The sequence below is a fragment of the Peromyscus leucopus genome, chromosome 14 (genome assembly GCF_004664715.2).
Source record: "Peromyscus leucopus breed LL Stock chromosome 14, UCI_PerLeu_2.1, whole genome shotgun sequence".
Taxonomy (NCBI): domain Eukaryota; kingdom Metazoa; phylum Chordata; class Mammalia; order Rodentia; family Cricetidae; genus Peromyscus; species Peromyscus leucopus.
Window position 1 is genome coordinate 37,506,367 of NC_051075.1, and position 22,168 is coordinate 37,528,534.

The 22,168-nt window shown below is 42.3% G+C and overlaps 1 protein-coding gene across 2 annotated transcripts in view; it reads left to right on the forward strand.

Moving 5' to 3' along the window:
* Positions 1-22,168, forward strand: part of Atl1 (atlastin GTPase 1) — a 64,662-nt gene that overhangs the window by 25,155 nt on the left and 17,339 nt on the right. For both annotated transcript variants that reach the window (XM_037210590.1, XM_028858645.2), the window contains exons 3-6: positions 4,370-4,504; positions 4,929-5,033; positions 8,657-8,707; positions 11,049-11,105. In XM_037210590.1, coding sequence (XP_037066485.1) covers positions 4,370-4,504; positions 4,929-5,033; positions 8,657-8,707; positions 11,049-11,105 — 348 coding nt within the window. The remainder of the gene's footprint in view (positions 1-4,369; positions 4,505-4,928; positions 5,034-8,656; positions 8,708-11,048; positions 11,106-22,168) is intronic.

Consider the following 22,168-nt stretch of genomic DNA (forward strand, 5'->3'; position numbering starts at 1 on the left):
TGAAGTAAAAGAGCCATACCACCCAAAGAATTTTATATTCTGAAGCACTAGATAGGTTGAGGCAGAAGAATTACAAGTTAAGAATTAGCCAGCTGGGTGTGGTGGCACACACCTTCAATCCCTGTACTTGGGAAACAGAGACAGGTGAATCTCTGTGAGTTCGAGACAAGCCTGGTCTACAAAGCAAGTTCCAGGACAGCCAGGGCTGTAGCAAATTCCAGGCCAGCCTGAGCCACAAGACAAGACTGTCACAAAAGGGCTCTGGACTGTGTCTTCATAGCACTGTTTTTAGTTTGATCTTTTAGGTATGAGGTATTTTAAGACAGCTTTGAGGCTAACCTTTAGCTTTAGTTCAAACAAATGAACAGAAGTACTAAGAAAATTCAGGCTTTGAAAGCAAGCAAGACTATTTTAAATTCTGATTTCTAGCACAGCAAAGGTGTTCTGGTACTTCACGTAGATGGGTCATTGATATACATTCAATTCAAGTCAAGTTGCCTGTGGTTAAAGAGTGCTTGCTTGGATCCCGTTTTTCTTTGTCTCCACCTAGTGGAGCATTAACAATGAGAGACAGAATGTGAACACTGGCCGCGCTGTTCCCTGCAGAAGGGCAGGCATCACAGACCGTGTGGACCTCTTCTAGTGTGGATCTCTTCTAGTGTGGACCTCTTCTAGTGTGGACCTATTCTAGTGTGGACTTATTCTAGTGTGGACCTATTCTAGTGTGGACCTATTCTAGTGTGGACTTATTCCAGTGTGGACCTATTCCAGTGTGAACCTTTTCTAGTGTGGACCTCTTCTAGTGTGGACCTCTTCTAGTGTGGACCTATTCCAGTGTGAACCTTTTCTAGTGTGGACCTCTTCTAGTGTGGACCTCTTCTAGTGTGGACCTCTTCTAGTGTGGACCTATTCCAGTGTGAACCTTTTCTAGTGTGGACCTCTTCTAGTGTGGACCTCTTCTAGTGTGGATCTCTTCTAGTGTGGACCTATTCTAGTGTGGACCTATTCCAGTGTGGACCTATTCTAGTGTGGACCTCTTCTAGTGTGGACCTATTCCAGTGTGGACCTATTCTAGTGTGGACCTCTTCTAGTGTGGACCTATTCTAGTGTGGATCTCTTCTAGTGTGGACCTATTCCAGTGTGGACCTATTCTAGTGTGGACCTCTTCTAGTGTGGACCTATTCCAGTGTGGACCTATTCTAGTGTGGACCTCTTCTAGTGTGGACCTATTCTAGTGTGGACCTATTCTAGTGTGGACCTCTTCTAGTGTGGACCTATTCTAGTGTGGACCTATTCTAGTGTGGACCTCTTCTAGTGTGGACCTATTCTAGTGTGGATCTCTTCTAGTGTGGACCTATTCTAGTGTGGACCTCTTCTAGTGTGGACCTCTTCTAGTGTGGACCTATTCTAGTGTGGACCTATTCTAGTGTGGACCTATTCCAGTGTGGACCTATTCTAGTGTGGACCTATTCTAGTGTGGACCTATTCTGGCCCCTCCTCTGCACATACAACTGTCACTCATGTTAGAATGGCAAAACTTGATTTTAAATGGAGCAAACTATGTTCTTTTTAGAAGGAATATTGTTAACTTTATTTTATGCCTAAAACATAGTATTCAATATTTAATCATTAAAGATATGATGAATACGATACGTGCCTGAATGCATGAAACAAGCTAAATTTTCAATCTTCCAAAGTCACTATTTATTGATATAGCCCTTGTCTTTCAAAGTTATTTTTCTGGGATAGAACTTTTATAATATCATTTTCCTTAGTTAGTGTTACAGTAATGTTATTTTCCTAATTCATAACCATCACAATTCACCCATTGAAATATACTTCCCAGCTGTTTTTGTATGTAGCATATTTTGATTAATTTAAATATCTACGTTGAGTAGTTAGTATCAGTTGATTCCTTGCATTGTGTCAGGTACCTAGGAGGATACAAAGAAGATAGCATTTATATACTAAAGCATATTGTGGTTTGGATAAGGAGGCAGAATCAAGGCATGTGAAAAAATGCGAGCAATGCTCAGCTCTGAATGGACACCTGTATCACACACCTGCCTTCCAGGGCTTCTGGATCATTGTAGAAGAGAGGCTAGAAAGCTAAGTTTAGAAGCCAGACACGGTGAATGACTGCAGGGAAACAGTGTCTTCCAGACACAGCATAGCAATCATGTGAACTCACAGAGGCTGGGACAATACCCAGGACCTGTGCAAGCTCAAGCCCTCCCGCATCTCAACATGGATGGGGAAGTCGGCACAAAAACCACCCTCGCCAAGGAGCTGCTGATGGTTGGTTAGTTGGTAGGGGAAGCTGAAGGACCTTCTAGGCTAAGGGGAATGAGTGTGCTGTTTGCATTAAACTAGAGTACATCTTCCACGGAGTGGATCTTATAATGGAAATGAAGACGTAAGACTGAGTAGCACAGATGGCGCAGGCCATTATTATGCTCTTTATGAGCATCTAAAATCGCTGTATAGAATAAGACAGGATGTAACACACACGCTCTCCTCCCAAGGCTCAGCCAGCATTGCGGAAGAGGGATGGGGAGGTTGGAAGATCCAGAGGCTGTGGATGGCGACAAGGAGACTGTTCTGGATACTAAAGAGGCAGTTGGCCCCCATGAACTAGCTCACGGCTGCATGAAGTGTGCATGCCCAAGCCAGACACAACCCCAGCACAGACGCAGGCGGTGGTCACGACATCTCACCCCAGCTGAGGAACTGCTGCTAACTGATGTCTGTCAGGAGGATGAGGGTTAGTTTTCTTCAAGGGTGGTACCCCTGCCAGGTCAACCATGCTCTCATGGATGCCTGCACAACCAAGAGTGCATTGGAAGCCCTCACTGGATGTGTATTTGTCTATTGTTTTCATGAAGACACACACACAGGAGGGTGGGGATGGAATGGGTAGTGCATCTGGGAAGAACTGGGGGAGGGGAATGATACGATCAAGATATTTTATATAACATTTTCAAAGAATTAATAAGATGTTTTTTAAAGATAAGATATAACAAAATTATATTTTATACTAGTTTGTGTAGACTTACTAATTCAACCAGTCTACTTTCCAACTTCTCTGCATTTGTAAAGTTTTGTAATTTAGTTTATACAAGGTTTTTAGCTCAAGGATTATATAGTGAGGTCTTCCAAAAACTAATAATTTATCCCCACAACAAATATGAAAGTGAGTATAGCTACTGTTACCCAAGGTTACCGGTGAAAATTTGCAAAATCTAAGTGATTGTTTGTATTTCTTGTCTCACCTGATACTAGTTCTGACATATTTTCAGTTTAGTTTTTCTTCCTTTGAGTTCTCACATCCTCTTGTATCTGTTCCCTTCTGCCCCTCCCCTCTGTCCAGGCCCTGGTTCAGGCCCACAAGCATATTTTGACTTTTTTAAATAACCTACTTTTTGGTCCTGCCTGCCGTTCATCATCCCACTAGCTCTTCACGCCCTCTAGAATAATCTTTCCCTCACAGTTGTGATGGCGATTCCCTCTGTGTCTTCCTGACTCCCTTTGCCTGCAGGGTAAACATCGGTATTGGGCACCTCCCTGGGCCTTTAGAATCCGGCAGTCTAACCTCTCTGCTTGCTGGTCTTCTCCCCCACAACCCCTGTTCCAGAGCATTTGTCTGTGACCTTATGTGGTGCTCCTCCTCCTCCCTTCATGACTCCTCCCTTCCTCCTGACTCCTCCCTCCCTCCTTTCTTTCCTTTGCTCTTTCTTGACTTCTTATTTCCTGGATTGTCCTCTCCAGGCTGTTCACCTGGCTAGTTCCCAAACAGTCTTCTGACATCACCTTCTCAGTAAGTCTTACCTCATCAAGAATTAGTTGTTCCAGAAAGATAGTTTAGAGGTTTAAGAGTACTTACTGCTCTTCCAGAGGACCAGAGTTCAAGTCCCAACACCCATGTCAGGCAGCCCACAACCTCCTCTAACTCTAGCTAGAGGGGATCCAACACCCTCTTCTGGCCTGCAGGGGCACCTGCACACATATATGTATACTCACACCAGACACACATACACATAAATGAATGAATAAGTGAATCAGTTGTTGTATTTCCCATGTTATGTTTCCACTTATATTTTATATACATTTCCATCCTGACATATGCGTATATATTATACTCATGTGTATGTATATAAATTGTAGTGATGTTAGCCACTAACATAAACCATAACAGATGGTTGCTCCTCTGTAATTATTTTTGAATAAATAAAATGACTATATCAGTGTTATAGATATGCACACGTTTTTCCTTTTAATTTGAGTTATAGAAAAAGAGGTATCAAAAAAGATGAGAAGAAAACCATACATGCATATCCAATTCTAATCATAGACTTTATTAAATTTATAGGAATCTGTTGACTGGGTTGGAGATTACAATGAACCATTGACTGGATTTTCATGGAGAGGTGGATCTGAACGAGAAACCACAGGAATCCAGATATGGAGTGAGGTTTTCCTTGTCAATAAACTTGATGGTAAAAAGGTATGACACTTTTTAAATAAAATTAAAATTTTAATTTCAATAGTAACTTTGAAAATGGTCTTTTGTCCTTTTCACATAATGCTACAGGGGTAAGAGAGGCATCTTATTGAATGATCCCTGTCAAACTGTTTAGTGATCCCAGGAAACATAATCATAATGTATACAGAATAGCAGATAGCAAGCTGATATTTTTACATTGTCTCAATGTTATGTTTTTATCCTAGGTTAACAGAGAATGTTAAAAATGACTGCACCCAGCAGCTATTAATATTTTTTTTTGTGGCATTCATAGCACATGTAAGAAGTTACCTTTTAAGTATTCATTGATAACAGATTCCTTTAGTTCTTGTGGTGTTAATGTCATGGTAACCTGGCACCCTGGCTGCTGTGTACAATATCAGTGATGCACTCTATTCACCTGTAGGTGGCGGTGTTACTGATGGACACTCAGGGAACCTTTGACAGTCAGTCAACTTTGAGAGATTCGGCCACAGTATTCGCCCTCAGCACGATGATCAGCTCAATACAGGTATGGAGTAAAATAAACCTATTTGTGGATGGTTCTTTTTTATTTATTTATTTATTTTTAATGCCGAATGCTGTTTATTGAAGGAGGGAAGAGGTCTTAAATACAGGCTTACAGTACAGTGGGAGAACCCCAGAGGGCAGAAGTTTGCTACCAATGTTTTACAATCTTGCATCTAAGCTGTTAATGCCCATTATGCAGGATACACAGACAAGGAACTTCCTTTAAGCATTCAGGAGGGGGAACCCAGCAGGGAATTAGCATAGGGAGAATATCAAGGTCAAGGTCAGCAAGCAAGGCAACAGTTACCCAAAACAGGGGCCAGGGCCCTACAGGTCCCCCTTTTACTAAAAAAATGAGCTTCTGACTTTGGTTTCGTGGGACGTCAGCAGGTCACCTTACCCATCATGGAGATGCCTGCCCAGGCCACACAGGCGCTCTGACATAGGTTGGTGAGCGCTCCCCAGGCATTACCTGTCTCTGAATACTCATTATCATACAGGCTCAATCATGTGTGAGCTGCAGAGTTAACTGCTGCCAAAGATCTCAAAGTGGCGCTGGGCTTGCAGTCTGTGTGTTCAACATAGAAAAGACCAACAGAGGTCCTATCCCACCCATAGCCAGTAGGCTAAAGGCAACTGAGCCATTCCCTTTCTTAACGAGCCTTACTGCAAGTTGGAGTCCTTGTAAGATGGTATCCCAAAAGCAAATGGAACTTGAGTTTATAAATTTACAATTTTCAAAGCCAATCGAAATGTATATAACTATTTAATTTATCATGCCCAATAGAATGAAAGATTAACTAACTGTGGTAGCTACTTTTGCTGCCAGGGTCTCCACTGTGCTAGCTGTAGTAAGCAATTATGAGATGGTAATTTGTGGATGTTTCTTAACTAAAGTTCATGGATAGTGTTTCTACATACACATGGCGATGGGACAAAGATCATGGCAAATCATAGCTGTTGCTCAGTTAACTGCCAGGAGTGGTTATTGTCACTGTAGTCTAATTACTGGTGAGTTTCCAAATTGGCTGATTTAGTCCAAAATAGCTTTATTATTGTTATTTTTTTCTGTTAGAGTTTATAATACATTAAATAATATTAAAATTTATAGCTAGGGATGTAGATCAGTTGGTAGTGTCTTTGCCTTGCATTTACAAGGTCCCAGGTTCAATCCCCAGCACCATATTACCCAGATATGGCAGAGAATGCCTGTTGTCCCAGTACTGAGGGGATAGAGGCCGGAGGATCAAGAGTTTAAAGTCATCTTTGGTTATGCAGTGAGTCTGAGGCCAGCCTGGGCTACATGTGACCTTGTCTCAAAGCTGATATGCTGAGGTCAGTCTCCATAACACTGAAGTGGAAGGAGAGAGCAGACTGCACAGAGCTACCCTTTGACCTCTGACCTCCACACACAGCGCCCTTCACACATGGCGCCCTTCCCCGACACACACACATCCCTCACACAGACAACAGTAATAAATAAATCACTGGTAGAAATGTTTCTAAAGTGTGAAAGCTATGTTTGTTCATAGCTTTAAAAAACAGTTTACACTTATATGTAAACTGTGTTTTTAAAGCTTTTTAATTCCCTTTCTTTTGCTCTTTCCTTTCTGTTTTTAGAAGTACTATTGGTCCAGACAGTGGTGGCACATGTCTTTAATCCCAGCATTCAGGAGGCAGAGGCAGGCTGATCTCTGAGTTTGCGGCCAGCCTGGTCTACAGAATGTGATCCAGGACAGGCACCAAAACTACACAGAGAAACCCTGTCTTGAAAAAAAACAATAAATAACAATAAATAAATAAATAAAAAGAAAAAAGAAAAGAAAAGAAAAGAAGAAGAAGAAGTAGTACTGTTGGGCAGGGTGAGGGATCGTAGGCTTTCTAAATTGTCCTGAAAGTCTGTGGAGGGCTTTACCATACAGAGACAGTGTATGACTGAAAAGATTTTAAGGACGGCTGTTAGATGTTTTCTGTCTATTGATGACAGCAGGGAGCAGAGGTACAAAAGAAACAAAGCAGGTCTTTTTTGTTTTGTTTTGGTTTTTGAGACAGGGTTTCTCTGTGTTGTCTTGGCTGCCCTGAAACTCGCTCTGTAGACCAGGCTGCTGGCCTCAAACTCACAGAGAGATCCACATGCCTCCTGAGTGGGGCCACCACCCAGCCTTTTTTTTTTTTTTTTTAGGCAAGATGGCTTGTAAAAGTGGGAAAGCCAAACAGAGTGAGCCAGTCCAGTTCAGGCTGTGATCATATGCAGATGGAGTAATGGAGCTAGTGAGTAGATAGACAGACAGACATTCTGTGTGATCACCGCCCAGACAGGTACAAAGGAAGAGGGAGGGTGAACTGAATTTCTAAAAAAATGAATTTAAAAGAAAAGCTATAGTTATAACCCATGTTTGATGCTTTTAAAAAAGCTACTTCTTGGGGCCAGAGAGATGGCTCTGAGGTTAAGAGCACTTGCTCTTGCAGAGGACCTGGGTTTAGTTCCCAGCACCCACATGGTGGCCCACGGCCATCCATAGTTCTAGTTCCAGGGGATCTAACTCTTCTGACCTCTGCAAGCACCCGGCACACATGTGCTGTACACACATGCACACAAACAAAATGTTCTTACACATAAAGTAAAAGATAAAGCTAGCAAGGAATTTTTTATAAGATTGGCACAAGAAAGCTATCCATAAAATACAGATTATTCTTGTAATACTAAAACCCGCTGCTTCAGTGAATCTTTGAAGTACCAACCCAAAATCTATTTCCTTTAAAATCAATAGGAAAAAATCATTTGCACAAGCCAATTAAAATCAGTTTAACTTTGTTTTTAACATTCATTCTTTAGTATTTATAGTTGACCTGAAAACATTGACTCTTTTCATAGAAAAAGTCTGTTAAGTAATGACTATTTTAAATTAATATCTGAGAAATTGTATTATTTAAATAAGTACAAGAAGGATACTGTTTGTGTTAATATGTAAACGTATAAACAACCTCAGTTTTATCTTTGAAGTTACTAATCAGCTCAAGGAAAAGAAGAAAAGCAGTTTTGTCTTAAGGCTGTGCTGTGTGTAGAAGAGCAACAGGTCAGGAGCAGAGTGTGAGCCTGACATTCCACCCTGACCCCTGTGTGGAGGGAGGGACTTTCAGCAGGCAGAAGTCAATCAGTGAATTATGAAGAGTTCATTGAAATTTTCCAACTGGGACAGGACAGCCCACTTCTGCAACCCCTGCTTCTTGGGAGTTTGAGGCAGGAGGACTACAACTTTGGGCAGCATGATGAAACCTTCTCTCCAAATAAAAACGGGTTGAGGTGTCACACTGTGAAACCAAACAGTTCCCATGGATGTTGCTCAGGGTTAGATTGAGACTCACTTGCTGTGCTTTGATTATTAAATAGGCCCATAAAATAATAGTAATATTTGGATTCCGCAGCGAGTGACTCCTGTATCTGTCTAACATTTTTAAGCTCATTGTACATTGTTTATTATCTGTCAAGCTCTCTTTACTCCTTCCTTGGGGTCTCATAACTGTGTGTAAGAGAGTTGATTGTGTAATAACTGATATCTATGGAAACTGAATGATGAAGTGATGTTGCTCATATTCTCCTCTGACTCCTTATCCCTAATCAAGGTGTACAACTTATCCCAGAATGTCCAGGAGGACGATCTTCAGCACCTCCAGGTAAAAGCATGTTTTGTGTGTCTGGTGGTCTTTTAGACACGCAGACCAGAATTTTGGGGATTCTCAGACATATGACCACAGGGTCATCCTGTTGCCAGGTCTCTTGTCTAGTTTTGTCTGGCTATGTCCTTTTAGTTTTCATGTTCTTTTGTTTCTAAACGTGCTTGCTCCCAGTGCTAAATACATGAACATATATGGCAAATCAAAGTGGACAATGAGTGGGTGGTGGTGTTACATGCCTTTAATCCCAGCACTCGGGAAGCAGAGGCTGGCGGATCTCTGTGAGTTCCAGGCCAACCTGGTCTACAAGTGAGTTCTAGGACAACTAGGGCTGTTACACAGAGAAACCCTGTCTTGAAACAACAACAACAAAGAAGTGGACCAAGAATCTTGAGTATAAAGAGTCTCTAAATTTCAGTGCCAAAATCTTAAGATGGAGGATTTGGTAATTTGTTGGTACGATGTCTGTTGTATGCCAGACTTTGGCCCTTGTGGCTCAGAACTGATAGAGAAGGCCTGAGGACAACTCAGAACTGGACTTGAGCTGTGATCTGAAGGAGACTTTGGTGGTACCTAATCTACTCTTGGTGTTTATAGATGAGGGGAGTAGGGATGCAAAGATACGAGGCTGGCTGAGGCTCCCGTGCCTAGCTGATGGGATAAGAACCGTTGTCTGGGTCCTGTGTTCCTTCCAGTCTCCAACACAAGAGTGGATGTTTTCTAGAGAGTTTTCTCGTGTGTGTAGTCCCATTCTCCTCTGACTCAGCACGTGTTCCTCTGGAGCAGCTCTCTACGTGTTTTACATAAAATTTACCTAGCGTGTGTATGGGATCCATGCAGTGGAATGTGAAACTTTGATAGATATTAAGGACAGCAGAGCAGAATAACCCGTAGCCTTGGAAACGTCCCTGGGAGTTCTCCTCCTGTGTTGGTGCCTGACACAGTTAGGTATCTCACACTGACCATTTATGACAACTAGGTGATACATAGAATACTCGCTAGGTGAATTTTCATAGTAAAGCAACTACTTCTTCGTCAAGTGTCATAACCCATTCGGTCACTTTCCTAACGACAGCATGGTGCCATTGCATACTGGCTTCTTTATGTATGTCTACAGAAGGACGGATTTTTGGCAGTGGTGCTGAGTTAACAGTGTATTTTAATCATTTAAATTTTTTTCCTGTAAAAGATAATACCTTGCTCTGAAGTGATTGTGATGTCAAGTGATGTCAGTACACAAGTCTGCTCAGTGTGCCGTCTCTAGACCTGTTGCCTTTTAGACAGAGTGAGACTTTGAGCTCATCGCTCGAACGGAGTGTCTGTTAGTTACCCTTTGCCCTGCAAGGGCGAACGCATGAGGCATGAGGCTGGGGAGCTCCTGTAAAGGAGTGTGGGCGAGGTGGGGACTCTAGGTCAGCACTCTCCCCAATTCCAAGAAGTCTTGTTAGCCCAGTGTGTGAACGGAGCTTGTCCTGTGTCGTGTTGGGCAACATCTAACCTGCCTGGATGACACCAGAAACCTTGCCAGTCCTCTCCACAGGCCTGGGCTCACCAAAACCTTACATTTGTTAAAACAAAAACTCTTCATTTTTGTGCTTTATGTTCTTCATTGTAAGCAATAAAAAATAAGAGAAGACAGTACATCTATTACTAAAGCCAAATGCCTGATTTTTTTTTTTCTTTGTTTTCCAAGACAGGGCTTCTCTGTATAGTTTTGGAGCCTGTCCTGGATCTTGCTCTGTAGACCAGGCTGGCCTTGAACTCGAAGAGATCCTCTTCCTCCTGCCTCTGCCTGGAGAGTGCTGGGATTAAAGGCGTGTGCCACTGCCCGGCTCAAATGCCTAATGGTGTAACTCAGGTCATTGTAACTCTAAATTTCCCGGGCTACAGCTTTTATAAATGGACCCCAGATGTACTGTGGCCCTCTAAGCCAATGTAAGTTCTGCTTTGGAAGGTCATTCCACATGCGCTTCCATCCTACAATTGTTTGTATCAAAGGCATGAGTTTTAAGGCTGGGGTCTACCTTTGGAGCAAGTGCTTAGCACTCGGTGCTCAGTTGCTTGCACACATGAAACATACGCACATGGAAAAGAAAGAGGGAAAGCTTTAAAGTAGAAGTTTCTTAAAATGTAATGTAGTCTTGAATTTTAGCTATGTAATTACTGTGTCTCTGCTTTATATAATTAGTGCTTGTTTTCTGACAATTACTGTGTAATCATGATACTGTAGCATTCTGTTACAGCTGGGAGAAATGAGCAGAAAAAAACTCAATAAGTCAACGAATCTCAAATCTTTCTCTCCCTTCCCCCTCCCCATCCCTTCTCTCTGATTTTCCCCCAGCTTTTCACTGAGTACGGCAGGTTAGCAATGGAAGAAACATTCCTGAAGCCCTTTCAGGTAGGTGAAAGTTGAGAGATGGAAAAGTCTTACTGGGTTTTTGTGGAATCTATAATTGTGATTTTCATCAAGGTCATGTTTTTTTCCTTGATTTATTTCATTCAAGAAGCATTTGAGGTCAGTGTGGTGGGACATGTCTTTAATTCCAACACTAGGGAGGCAGAGGCAGGAGGATTTCTATGAGTTCAAGGAGGGTAGATTGCTGTGAGTTCAAGGCAGGTGGGGATCTGTGAGTTCAAGGCAGGTGGAGATCTGTGAGTTCAAGGCCAGCCTGATGCACATTGGGCATTCTAGGCCACCCAGGGTTACAGAGTGAGGAAGAAACTCCGTCTCACAGGAAGAAAGAGAAGGCATTTTAGATTCCTATTCTAAGCTATTTGAGATGAAGAAGAGCTAGAAGTAAGCAATAAAAACATGTCTTAGACATTGGCTCATGTGAGCATATCAGCGTTTCCCTGAATTCAGCCCTGAATGTCACAGGAGACAGTTGATGCATTTACCAAGCATGGAACCTAAAACAACCAAGCTGGGGTAGTAAGAGTTGGTTGCAAAGTCCAGCAGTTGGCTGTCACCAGGGAGGAAACTGGGGGAGAGGCTGGAGTGCCCTTCTTACATGGTAACGTCTCCATTGCCTGAGTGCAATAGCAGCCAGCCCGGCTGATGCTGGTGTGCCCATTGTGTCGCGTTCTACGGGGTCATCCCCTCAGCTGTCAGACTATTGAAACACCAGGTCCCAGAGAATTAGAACTTCCCAGGAGTCCCCTGCCGAGGAAGGAAAAGATTGATGAGGTAGTGCCATCCAGAAGAGGAACTGGCCTCTCAGGAAGAGATTTCGCACAGTTCTGGCAACTTCTTGGACCACCTCGTGGCACTGGTAGTCAAGGTAGTGGTGGGCTAGTGACGGGCAGGACCGTACTTCACTAGGATTGTTTAGTTGTGCGTAGCTCTTGCTGTCTTTAAACCTAACCTCATCTCGATACTCCCCCAGATAGACGTGGGGTCGGGGTGGGGTCTCTGGACCTGCTCATCTGTTCCTTCCCAGTGTAGCCACATCAAGTACGTCTGTCTTCTCTGGTTTGTCTCTTTTTCTGGCATATTGAGAGGATGGGTGGCTGGCCAGACTTGCCCTGAAGACTCCAGTCATGCTAGGGTCAACAGCGTGAAGGAAACCTTTGAGCTTGGATCAAGTGCTGTCCGTCAGCAGTTTTCACACAATCTAAAAGTTAACTCCTTCAGCCAGAGCTTGTCAGAGGAAGCCTTAGCTCTAGACATGCATAATGCCCAAAGGGAGGGCATATGAGCCCCCGGGAAAAACAATTCATAAGGGCAGCGTAACTGAGAAGCTCTTGTGGCAGACAGTAGACTAAGATGAGCTGTCTGTTTTCTGTTGCCCAGTGACAAATGGCGTTAAACCACTAACTCAGTTGTGAGAGTGGGGATGAGCGTGGCCTCAGTTTGTAGGTTTGACTTGGAGCTCTCCTCTCAAACTGCATTCAAGACGTCCAGAAGATATTTCCCTGAAGATGTAAGTGGAGGACGCTTTAGAAGCAGTCTGATCTGGCCCTGACACCCAGGCAAACGGCAGAGGAGGTGGTGAGGGCGAGAACAAGAGCACTCCTGATTCACAGTCTTCAGCGTGGTCCGCGGCACCTTTCTGCACTCCGGGGTTCCATTGCTTTGGCGGTAGTTGAAGTGTTGAGCGGCAATTGCATTATTGCTTTGACCTGTCTGCGCTCTGGACTGCTGATTCTAGACTGGATTCTAGAAAGGGACCTTAAGTCTTGCCAGCAGGTGTCACTGCTCCTGACACATAAACCAACATGAAGACTAACTGACAGACAGACAGACAGGCAGGCAGGCAGGCAGGCAGACGATCGGGAGATAGATAGATAGATAGATAGATAGATAGATAGATACATACATACATACATACATACATACATACATACATACATACATACGTACATAAATATATACATACACACATAGATGCATAGATACATAGATACATAGATAGATGACAGACAGACAGGCAGGCAGACAGACAATCGGGAGATAGATAGATAGATAGATAGATAGATACATACATACATACATACATACATACGTACATAAATATATACATACATACATAGATACATAGATACATAGATAGATGACAGACAGACAGGAATTATGTCTTTGGTTAAAAAAACTGTCAGTGACCTAAGAACAAATAATAGGAAAAACTTTTGCGATTGCTCCTTAGTAGTGGACCATGTTGACATTGTGAAATGTCTGTGAAAAGAAAGTTTGGGGGGCTGATGAAGTGGCTCCATCACTTATGTGGCTTGCCACATTAGTTTGAAGACCTGAGTATTATCTCTGGCAACAATTGTCAAAAGTCAGGCATAGTGGCACATACCTGTAATCCCAGCTGCCTGGGATCCCACCTCTACCCCACCTCCCACCCCCACCCCAGAAGCCTCATGGCCTATGTGGAGGGTGTGGGGGGAATGATCCTCATAAGAGGTGAAAAATGAAACTCAGGACAATGCCGTCTTTGCAGAATCTGGGCCATGCCTTCCAGAGACTGACCTTGTGGTTTACTTTTCTTATACACTTAAACATAGAAGAACTTGTGACCTGTGACCTTTACAACAAGAATGAATTCTGTTGGCTGATAGACAGAGCTCAGGGCTAGGGCCCAGAGGAAGGATCTGTGATAAGCATAAGAATAGATTCTATTGATGGAGGATTACTGATCCTCCAGTTCTAGAGGATCCAACACCCTTTTCTGGCCTCCCTGGTAACTGCATGCCTGTGATACACAGGCATAAATGCAAATAAAACATTCATATACATAAAAAAAACTCACAGTTTTGACTGAATGAGTCAACAACTACACCTTAAACTAGTATAGGTTTTTATTATGTTTGAAATTGAAATGAGAAACTTATTAAGTAGTAAAAGTAATATCCAAAGCCTTTTAATAACATTTGAGATTAAAGCAACTAAATTCAAAACAAAAAGATACTATACATCATATCATTAAAAAGAAAGATGCAAATATATCATACATGTATTATACATGTATATAGTATAATACATAATATAACAAGACGCTCAGGACATAACATTAGTGACATAATTCACACTTAGATTAGGGAAAAAAACATATGAATGAGGCTGAAGAGATGGCTCTCCAGTTAAGGACACTGGCTGTTCTTCCAGAAGATTCAGGTTTTATTCCCATTGTGTACATGGTGGCTCACAAATGTCAGTAATGCCAGTTCCAGGGGAGCCGGTGCCCTCCTGTGGCTCCTGTGGGCACCAGGCCCTAGAGTGACATCAGACGTAAATGCAGCCAAAACACCCATGCCTTAAAATAATAAAAAGAAATAGAAAATAACAGCATGAAATAGCTTTTACAGGATATTTCACTTTGCTTAACACATTGTCATAACTGTTTGTTGCAAGCCCCAAGAAGCCATCTCTGTAACAGCTCTGCATATTACTGTCTGTAGTAAGAGGTAAAATCACTGGGCAGTGGTGGTGTGCACACACCTTTAATCCCAGCACTCAGGAGGTAGAGGCAGGAGGACCTCACGTCTTATGTATGATAATCCAACAGGAATCATTTGGTGAACATGTCTGTGCTATAAACAACAACGGTTCTTTACATTAACTGTACTATGACTTTAAATGGTGTAATTGAAAAATGGCAATATTGTCCTTTGCTGGAAACCTAATTTCCAGTTCCTGAGAAGCTGGTGGGTCTTGGTCAGATGTAGTGGGAGATTTAGCTCTGTATTACACTGCTGTGGATGTCGCTTCCTTGGTCATTTGAGCTTTCCCGAGCCATCCCTGGCTCCACACTGATCTGATTGGATGAGCACATCCTCGGCTCTGGATCTGCCTGGCTAATTGTGGGTGTTTTCCAGATCATCAGGTGTTATTTGAAGTTCATTCTAAATACACCTTCAAGCAAGTCTGAGTTTTTCTAATGCTCTCTGGTAAATGCAGCCATCAGTTTCTTATGACTCTCAGAAAGGCTTGTTTCCCATTGTGTGGCTCTGTGTCCTCTTAGGAGCTAGTTACTCATAACCTCTCAGGCTGAGTGGAGGGGATTTCACTCTGCCACGTGGCAATAACAGTGTTTATCATTGAACCTCCCTGAAGAGATCCTCCCTTAGGCTAGAATATGGACTTCAAGGTACCCTGTGGTTTGCCATTAAATGCTGTCCTTGGCTATAGCAATCCAAGAGCTTCTTACTATTTAGCCATTTTATACCCTCTAATTATGTAGGTTACAAGGAAATAGAAAATATTCCCCAATTGATTAACATTGTCAGTTGGGTCAATGTTTTAGATAGTGATACATGTCTGTATGGTAGGTGTGTTTAGTAGGCCAGTCTATAAAACTCATATAGCTGTCAATAAAGTTAAATTGTTTAGTGGCCATGGTATTTCTAAACCCCGATCTCTTTAGGCCAGAGCTGTAAATTTATCTGCTGACTTCTGGGCCTTTCTCAGCCTGGCGACTTGAGGTAGATGGGAAGTGCTGGCAGAGTTATGATGGAATGGCTAGCAGAGAAGAGCTGGAGCTGTATGACATCCACAGCCTGCGTGATGTATGCAGGCGTCCTTCACAAACACCCAGAGTAAATCATTTCAGTGTCAGCCAGGTGCAGTGGTGCAGGCCTTTAATCCCAGCACTCAGGAGGCAGAGGCAGGAGGATCTCTGTGAGTTCAATGCTAGTATAGTCTACAGAGCAAGTTCCAGGACAGCAGGGATACACAGAAAAACCCTATCTCAAGAGACCAAAAAAAAGAAAGAGAGAAAGGAAGGAAGGGAGGAAGGGAGGAAGGGAGGGAGGGAGGGAGGGAGGAAGGAAGGAAGGAAGGAAGGAAGGAAGGAAGGAAGGAAGGAAGGAAAGAAGAAGGTAACTTCAGCATCATACCTCTTAACTTGTCCCTGGGTTGTGACAGGAAGCTGCTCTGTCCTGGTCATGCCTAAGCACAGTATGGCTAAGGTCTGTTTCAACCCCTCTGCATACCCTGGCAGACAACATCTGCAGCAGGAAGGCCCTGAGAGATGGACTGCCATGTCTGTATACAAGTGGTCAATATAGTCAAGCTTTCTGGTAATAGGAAAATTAGAGGCATAAATCCTTGAAAAAAAAAAAAAAAGAAAAAAAAAAGCTTTCCTGTATGTGAACTTTACTTCCTCTCAGAAGCCTGTTTCTTTCTTGAGTGTGTGGTTGAGGACCTTTGACATTTAGTCTCTTATCGCTCATCTCCCCAGAACTAGTACTTTATTTTCTCAATTACTCTATCCTAGTCTGTTCCACAGTTCGCTTTTCCTTTTGTGCAGTATATAGATCAACCCCAGGCCCTTACACACACGGGGCAAGCTGTCTTCCCTGAGCTGCCTCCTGGTCCTCCCACAACACCCTTATTAACTGTCTTCATGGACTCAGATCCCGCCAGTGCTTTGGACATCAGAGCAGAACTTACTCCTCTCTGTTAGATAGAAGAAGTCCACACATCTGAGTGGAGATGTAGTGACTAGTGATCCAACCAGTTCCGGTGAGCTTTCAGTGAAACTGAATGCCGCTAGTGTGTGTGTGTGTGTGTGTGTGTGTGTGTGTGTGTGTGTGTGTGTGTGTGTGTGTGTGTGTGTGTGTTAAGGATATACATGGCACAAACAATTAGAAATTGTCATAATTTCTCATTCACATCAGGCCTCTCTGCAGACAATCAGGAATTATTTGACTCTAGTTGACTTAATTACATTCAAGGTCACTCTATTCCTGTGATTTAAGATGTTTACTGGCAAAATTCCTTGGTAGTGATTCAAGCCACTTTGAGACAAAACATTCTTGGGCAAAAACCTGTGGTAGTTGGAGCTGCCAACTAATGTCAGAGAAATACCTGACCTCGCTGAGAAAAAGAGAGGTTACTGTCTGCCTGCTAGAGGTGGAAATTGATACTCGATGGGGCCAAGGAGGACAGCTTCCTGGGAAGCTACCTACCCTACCTTTAGGTTCTGTCCAGAGAGCAATTTAGGTGATCTGAGAGCTACACGAATTAGAATTATTTATCTGGCAACCCAGAATGGGGTCAAGGTTCATGCCAAAGTTCTCTTGGTTTCTACATTTAGGTTATGGAATGTAACCACTGGACAAAGACGACAGCTGAACCAGGGCTTGTTTGTTCCAGACCCTGTACAAAAGCATGTTTTATACGGTCTTCAGATTAATGCTCACTGTGCTAGCATTATTACTTCTCGTTTCTTTCTCTTTTTTATCCAGTGAGGAAATGGCCAGAGTAATTTATAGACTTAATCCTGCTTACACACACTGTAACAGTGCAGAGCTGATCTCTGCCCAGGCCGTAGGTCCAAAGCACTGGACCTAGACACCACCTACTTCTCTTCCTGCTCCTATCCCCCAGCACTTGTTGAACTATATTTATGATCTGGTATTTTAATAATCATATCCCACCTCATTAGTCAACTTACAGGTCTTAAGGGCAGAAGCTTTGTGATTTGCTTTTTTTAGCTAGAGTACCTACTCCCATCAAATCAATTAAGCAGAAGGAGACATGCTCAGGGAAATAACTCTGGCTGGGGTCAGCCTGCCCCTCATCCTTGAACCGCACAGCATGCTTCAACAGAAGACACACTGTAAGACCCGTACTACCCACTCTTTCCTCTGTAACCCACTAAACAAGGTCATCAGTTTGCTTTTCTCAGTCTTCCTGATAGGCTGGCTTTCCTGGGCTGTTGATTGAAGCAAGCTGTTGTTTATAGTCTCAAAATAATTTAGTGCTCTTCTCTAACTGAAACTGAAGTCAAAACTGAAATTCATTAATCACATTCAAGGCTAGTTCATATATTTATTGGCCACTGATTCTAAATCAGTTTTTCTTTCAAAGGATATGATTAATTTCACATAATTTATAATGGATATGCACATAAATTTAGCATTAGCTTTCCAATATCATGTCATTTAAATCCTTTATATGGACATCAACACATGTACTGACAATTACTTGTCAGTAATTATTCCATATACTTGTAACATTAATATCTTAATATTATCCAAGAATACACTGTACTTTACATGTTGTTGGATTGGGATCTTTGGTTCATATAGCTACATCCAGCTGTTTGGCCCTTAGATTTTTTTTCTTTCATTTTTCACTGTAACTCACAGTAGGTCTATAACATTCCTTCTGAATGATTTTCAAATGGCTGTAGTCTGTTTCCAAAGAGAAACGGACAATCATTTTCATTGTTCAAATAAAAAGACCATTTATAGGATAAAATAGCACAGGTCTATCATTTGCCTAACTCAGTTTAATTCATCTGAAAAACTACTACAACTTGATGCATTTTTATATGACAAATGAGGGGGGTTTATGGTGTTTCCCTCTTTGCCCGTACAGATGAACATATCAGGATTTAGCAGAAGGAAACTGATTGCTTTTTGAAATGAGGGCTGCAACTCAGAATTCTATATGTGATCAAATGAAGCACACAAGTACCTGGGATGTAATGGGAAGGCGCTGTCCTTACCATTATCAGCTAATGATAAACAATTTTTAATAACCTAACCAGTAAGCCTCCAGTGCCTGGATACCATCCACAGTGGAGGTGTTTTCTCCGTAGAAACTGACAGACACTGCAGGGACCACAGCTCGGTGTTGTTCTGGCCAAGAGCCACTCAGGCAAGTCTGGGGACTGGAGCAGTAGCATTGAGCCCAGGATTACTGTTACTGTGAGAAGCTGCTAATCTGGGAAAGTAAGGCTTCGTGTTGGCTTTTCTACACATCATCTTCATTTATTTTGAAGGAGAATACCCAGTGTAAAAGAGCAAAGAATGAGACAGAAATTGCGTTAAAAATGCAAAGCCCACCCACGTACTTCATTTTATTTATCCTGGCTTACAGATGTCTGCTTCAGTTACTTAGCTAACATCTGCTTTCAAGATACTTGTTTTAGGTACAAATGTTCTTGATACAAGTTATATTTTGACATTTTTTAAACAAAAATGGGCATCCATTTAAAGTTAGTAGACCTAAAGATAATAGATGTGGGTATTTTTAGTTCTCTCTGCAAAGAGCTCTCCTCTCTCTACAGAATCTACACAACAGGAGAAAGGCACCATCATGGTGAAACAAGATAAAAACCATGCAATCACACACTAAGAGGGCCTGTGTAAGGAAAGACTGAGCCAGAGATTATAGCCAGTAAAATGGAGTTTCACACTGTGTCAGGATGTAAGAGTGTAGCAGTGCTGTTCTGTTAGCCCACGTGAGAAATCTGCAGGATGACTTCTTCATAAACAAGGCTGGTGTGAAGACCAGAGTTACCCCATGTCGTGGTGTGTGCCTGTGGGAGTGAGAGTGAATGAAAGATGAAAGGAGAACAGCATAGGTGATGTCTCCATTCTGTGAGCAGACCTTAGAAATAAAGAGAACATAAGCCAAAAGTTGTTGAAAGCTTTCAGTAAATATTCATAGCCACGATGGCAGCATTGGCATTGCTACTCTGGGCCTTTCATGTTTGTATTGTGATCTAAAACTGTAAGTAATTGTGGGATGTCGTAATTCAGTATTCTCCTGTGCCTAGAAAACCAAGATTCCCGATTCAGGATTCTGGGTAAGGAGGCATAGATATGATAAAGGAGTTCAATGAAAACATTTTGGTCCTGTATCTGGGTGTTTAAAATGCACACAGCAGCATGAGTTGAGGCACTATTCCATCACATACACCTTACACACACACACATACACGTACACATGCACACATACAAGTACTAGCTTTGCCACTGAAAAGACCTAGGAAAAATGAGTAGGTCATCTTCACCCAACAGGGTAATGTTGACATTACAGCGTCCAACTCGAAGAAGCTGGTGCTTCTTGAGGAAGTGCTTGAGACTCTGTGTCTGGGGGAAGCAGTGAACTTGGAGCGGCATCCTAGTGCTTGCCCGAGTCCATTTAAGGCCAGATTGGTTTACATAACCAGTACCAGGCCAGTCAGGGACACATGGTAAGGCTATGTCTCAGTGTGTGTGTGGGCGGGGGGATGATGGAGGGAGGCATAACTTGGAACACCTTTAAAAAAAGAAGTGTGATAAATATTAGTTATTTGTCTGAGTTTTTGTGTATTTGTGATATTTATCAGGCTTTTTCCAAGACGTCCATATTATTTTTTTTACAGAGATTCTCCCTTGCCCCACAAATTATATAAACTTCAGGCTCTACATCCTGTGTAGCCTTGTGTACCACATGGCAAAATGAGAGTCCTAAAGAAGCTAATGGAATGAATGTAGTAGAGAGAAGATATTTTAAAAGATAGAAGTGAAACTTGAATCCTTGTAGTAGCTCTGTAGGAAATACTAGTGAGATCCAGTCAACATAAGAATGTACTGATGTACTTAGTGTATTCAAGGATAAGTAATTCCCATAGAATTTACCATAGTAACATTCAATAAATAGGGTCACTCTAAGAATTTTATGTCTAGCTAATTTGTCCAACAACTATAAAATAAGCAGAAGATCTTCTCAAGAATGAGAGTAGTCGGAAAGTGAAGCAACTCCAACTGTCCTGTAAAGATTGCTGGTGCCCTACTGAGTGTGAGACTCTGGGTCCAGCCTCAGCACCCTAAGGTGGTGGTTTGACTGGTCACTGAAAGCTTGCGTATGGAGCCTGCAGTCAGTGAATTCCTGATGTGTGATTAGATCAAGTTACAAACAACAGAAGCAAAACCAGGACTAACGATTACAGAGTATAATACAAGTGTTTTGACCCTTGACATTAATTCGAATAATTACAAGTTAGGAATCTACACAAGACAATGATTCTGTGCCAAGCAGTGTGCTTATCCTAATAATGAGCAACAAGAGATTCAGTCTTTGCCTTCAGAGGCTTGCGATCTATGATAAGCCAAAGCATTGTAGTACAGGAGTAGAGATCTGTGTTTTTCTGTCTAATCCCCAGTCTCCACTTCTAAGTATTAGTAGAACCCCTTCCAATGGGGAATCTACTCTCATTGGTTCAGGTGTAGGGGTGCACTCACCTCTTACAGAGAGAACTCCACTTAGGACCCCCCCATCCCTCTGACCACAGTGGTAGTTTCAGGACTGGTCATTCCATCACAGGTAGGCAAGTCCCTGGAACTTTGCTAGTAGAATTGTTATAAAAACTGAACTGCACAGCAGGGCTAATCTAATATGACCTCCGGAATCTCAGAGGTCATCTTGGCCATCACATAGAATGGACTAATTAAAAAGAGAAAGGGCTCTGGTCTTGCCAGTTAGGGAACTGGTAAGACAGTCTATGCTTTTTAACTTAGTTGTGTTGGACTTGGATTTCCTTATTTACGATAGAAAGAACTTCATCAGGTCCTGGTGTTTAAAGTATTATGATGGGGAAAGGACAGAATAACCCAGGGGCACAGGCAGTTGAACCTACAGTTACCTTAGGATTTCTGCATGCATCTGACAGAGCTGCCAGTGTCTATTTATCTTAACCATTTATACTCAAACTTCTTGTTGTCATTTCAAAGTTATTACTTAAAAAATAAATAGGAGATGGAAGGAAAGATAAGAGGAAGTCTGAGAAATCTAATTTTCTCATGGCACAAAGTTAAGGGTCAAACATAGCCTTAACATGATGGAATGTGATGCAGTGATGACTGTGAATGATAAGACGTTATGCAGCAGAATGGTGAATTTCACAAATACAGTGTTGAATGAGAACACACCAAACTAACCTATCACTTCTCAAGTCCCAGTAGTGGTGCCCTTAGGCAGAGGTAGAGGGAGGAAAGCAGGAGCGAGGACATTGTGATGTGATAGACAGTGTTTTCCATCTGGGTGCTAGTTACATAAGTGCGGTTCCTGAAAGGGTGTTAAGCCGTGCCATTGTGTGTGATTTTCCGTATGTAGAATATGTTTCAACACAGAAGATTTTTTAAAGTGAACATACAGTTTGTGAACTGGTGGTGAAAAACCAATTACTTGAAACTCCTCACTATCTTAAATGCCATCCTAAGTTTCCTAGACACGTA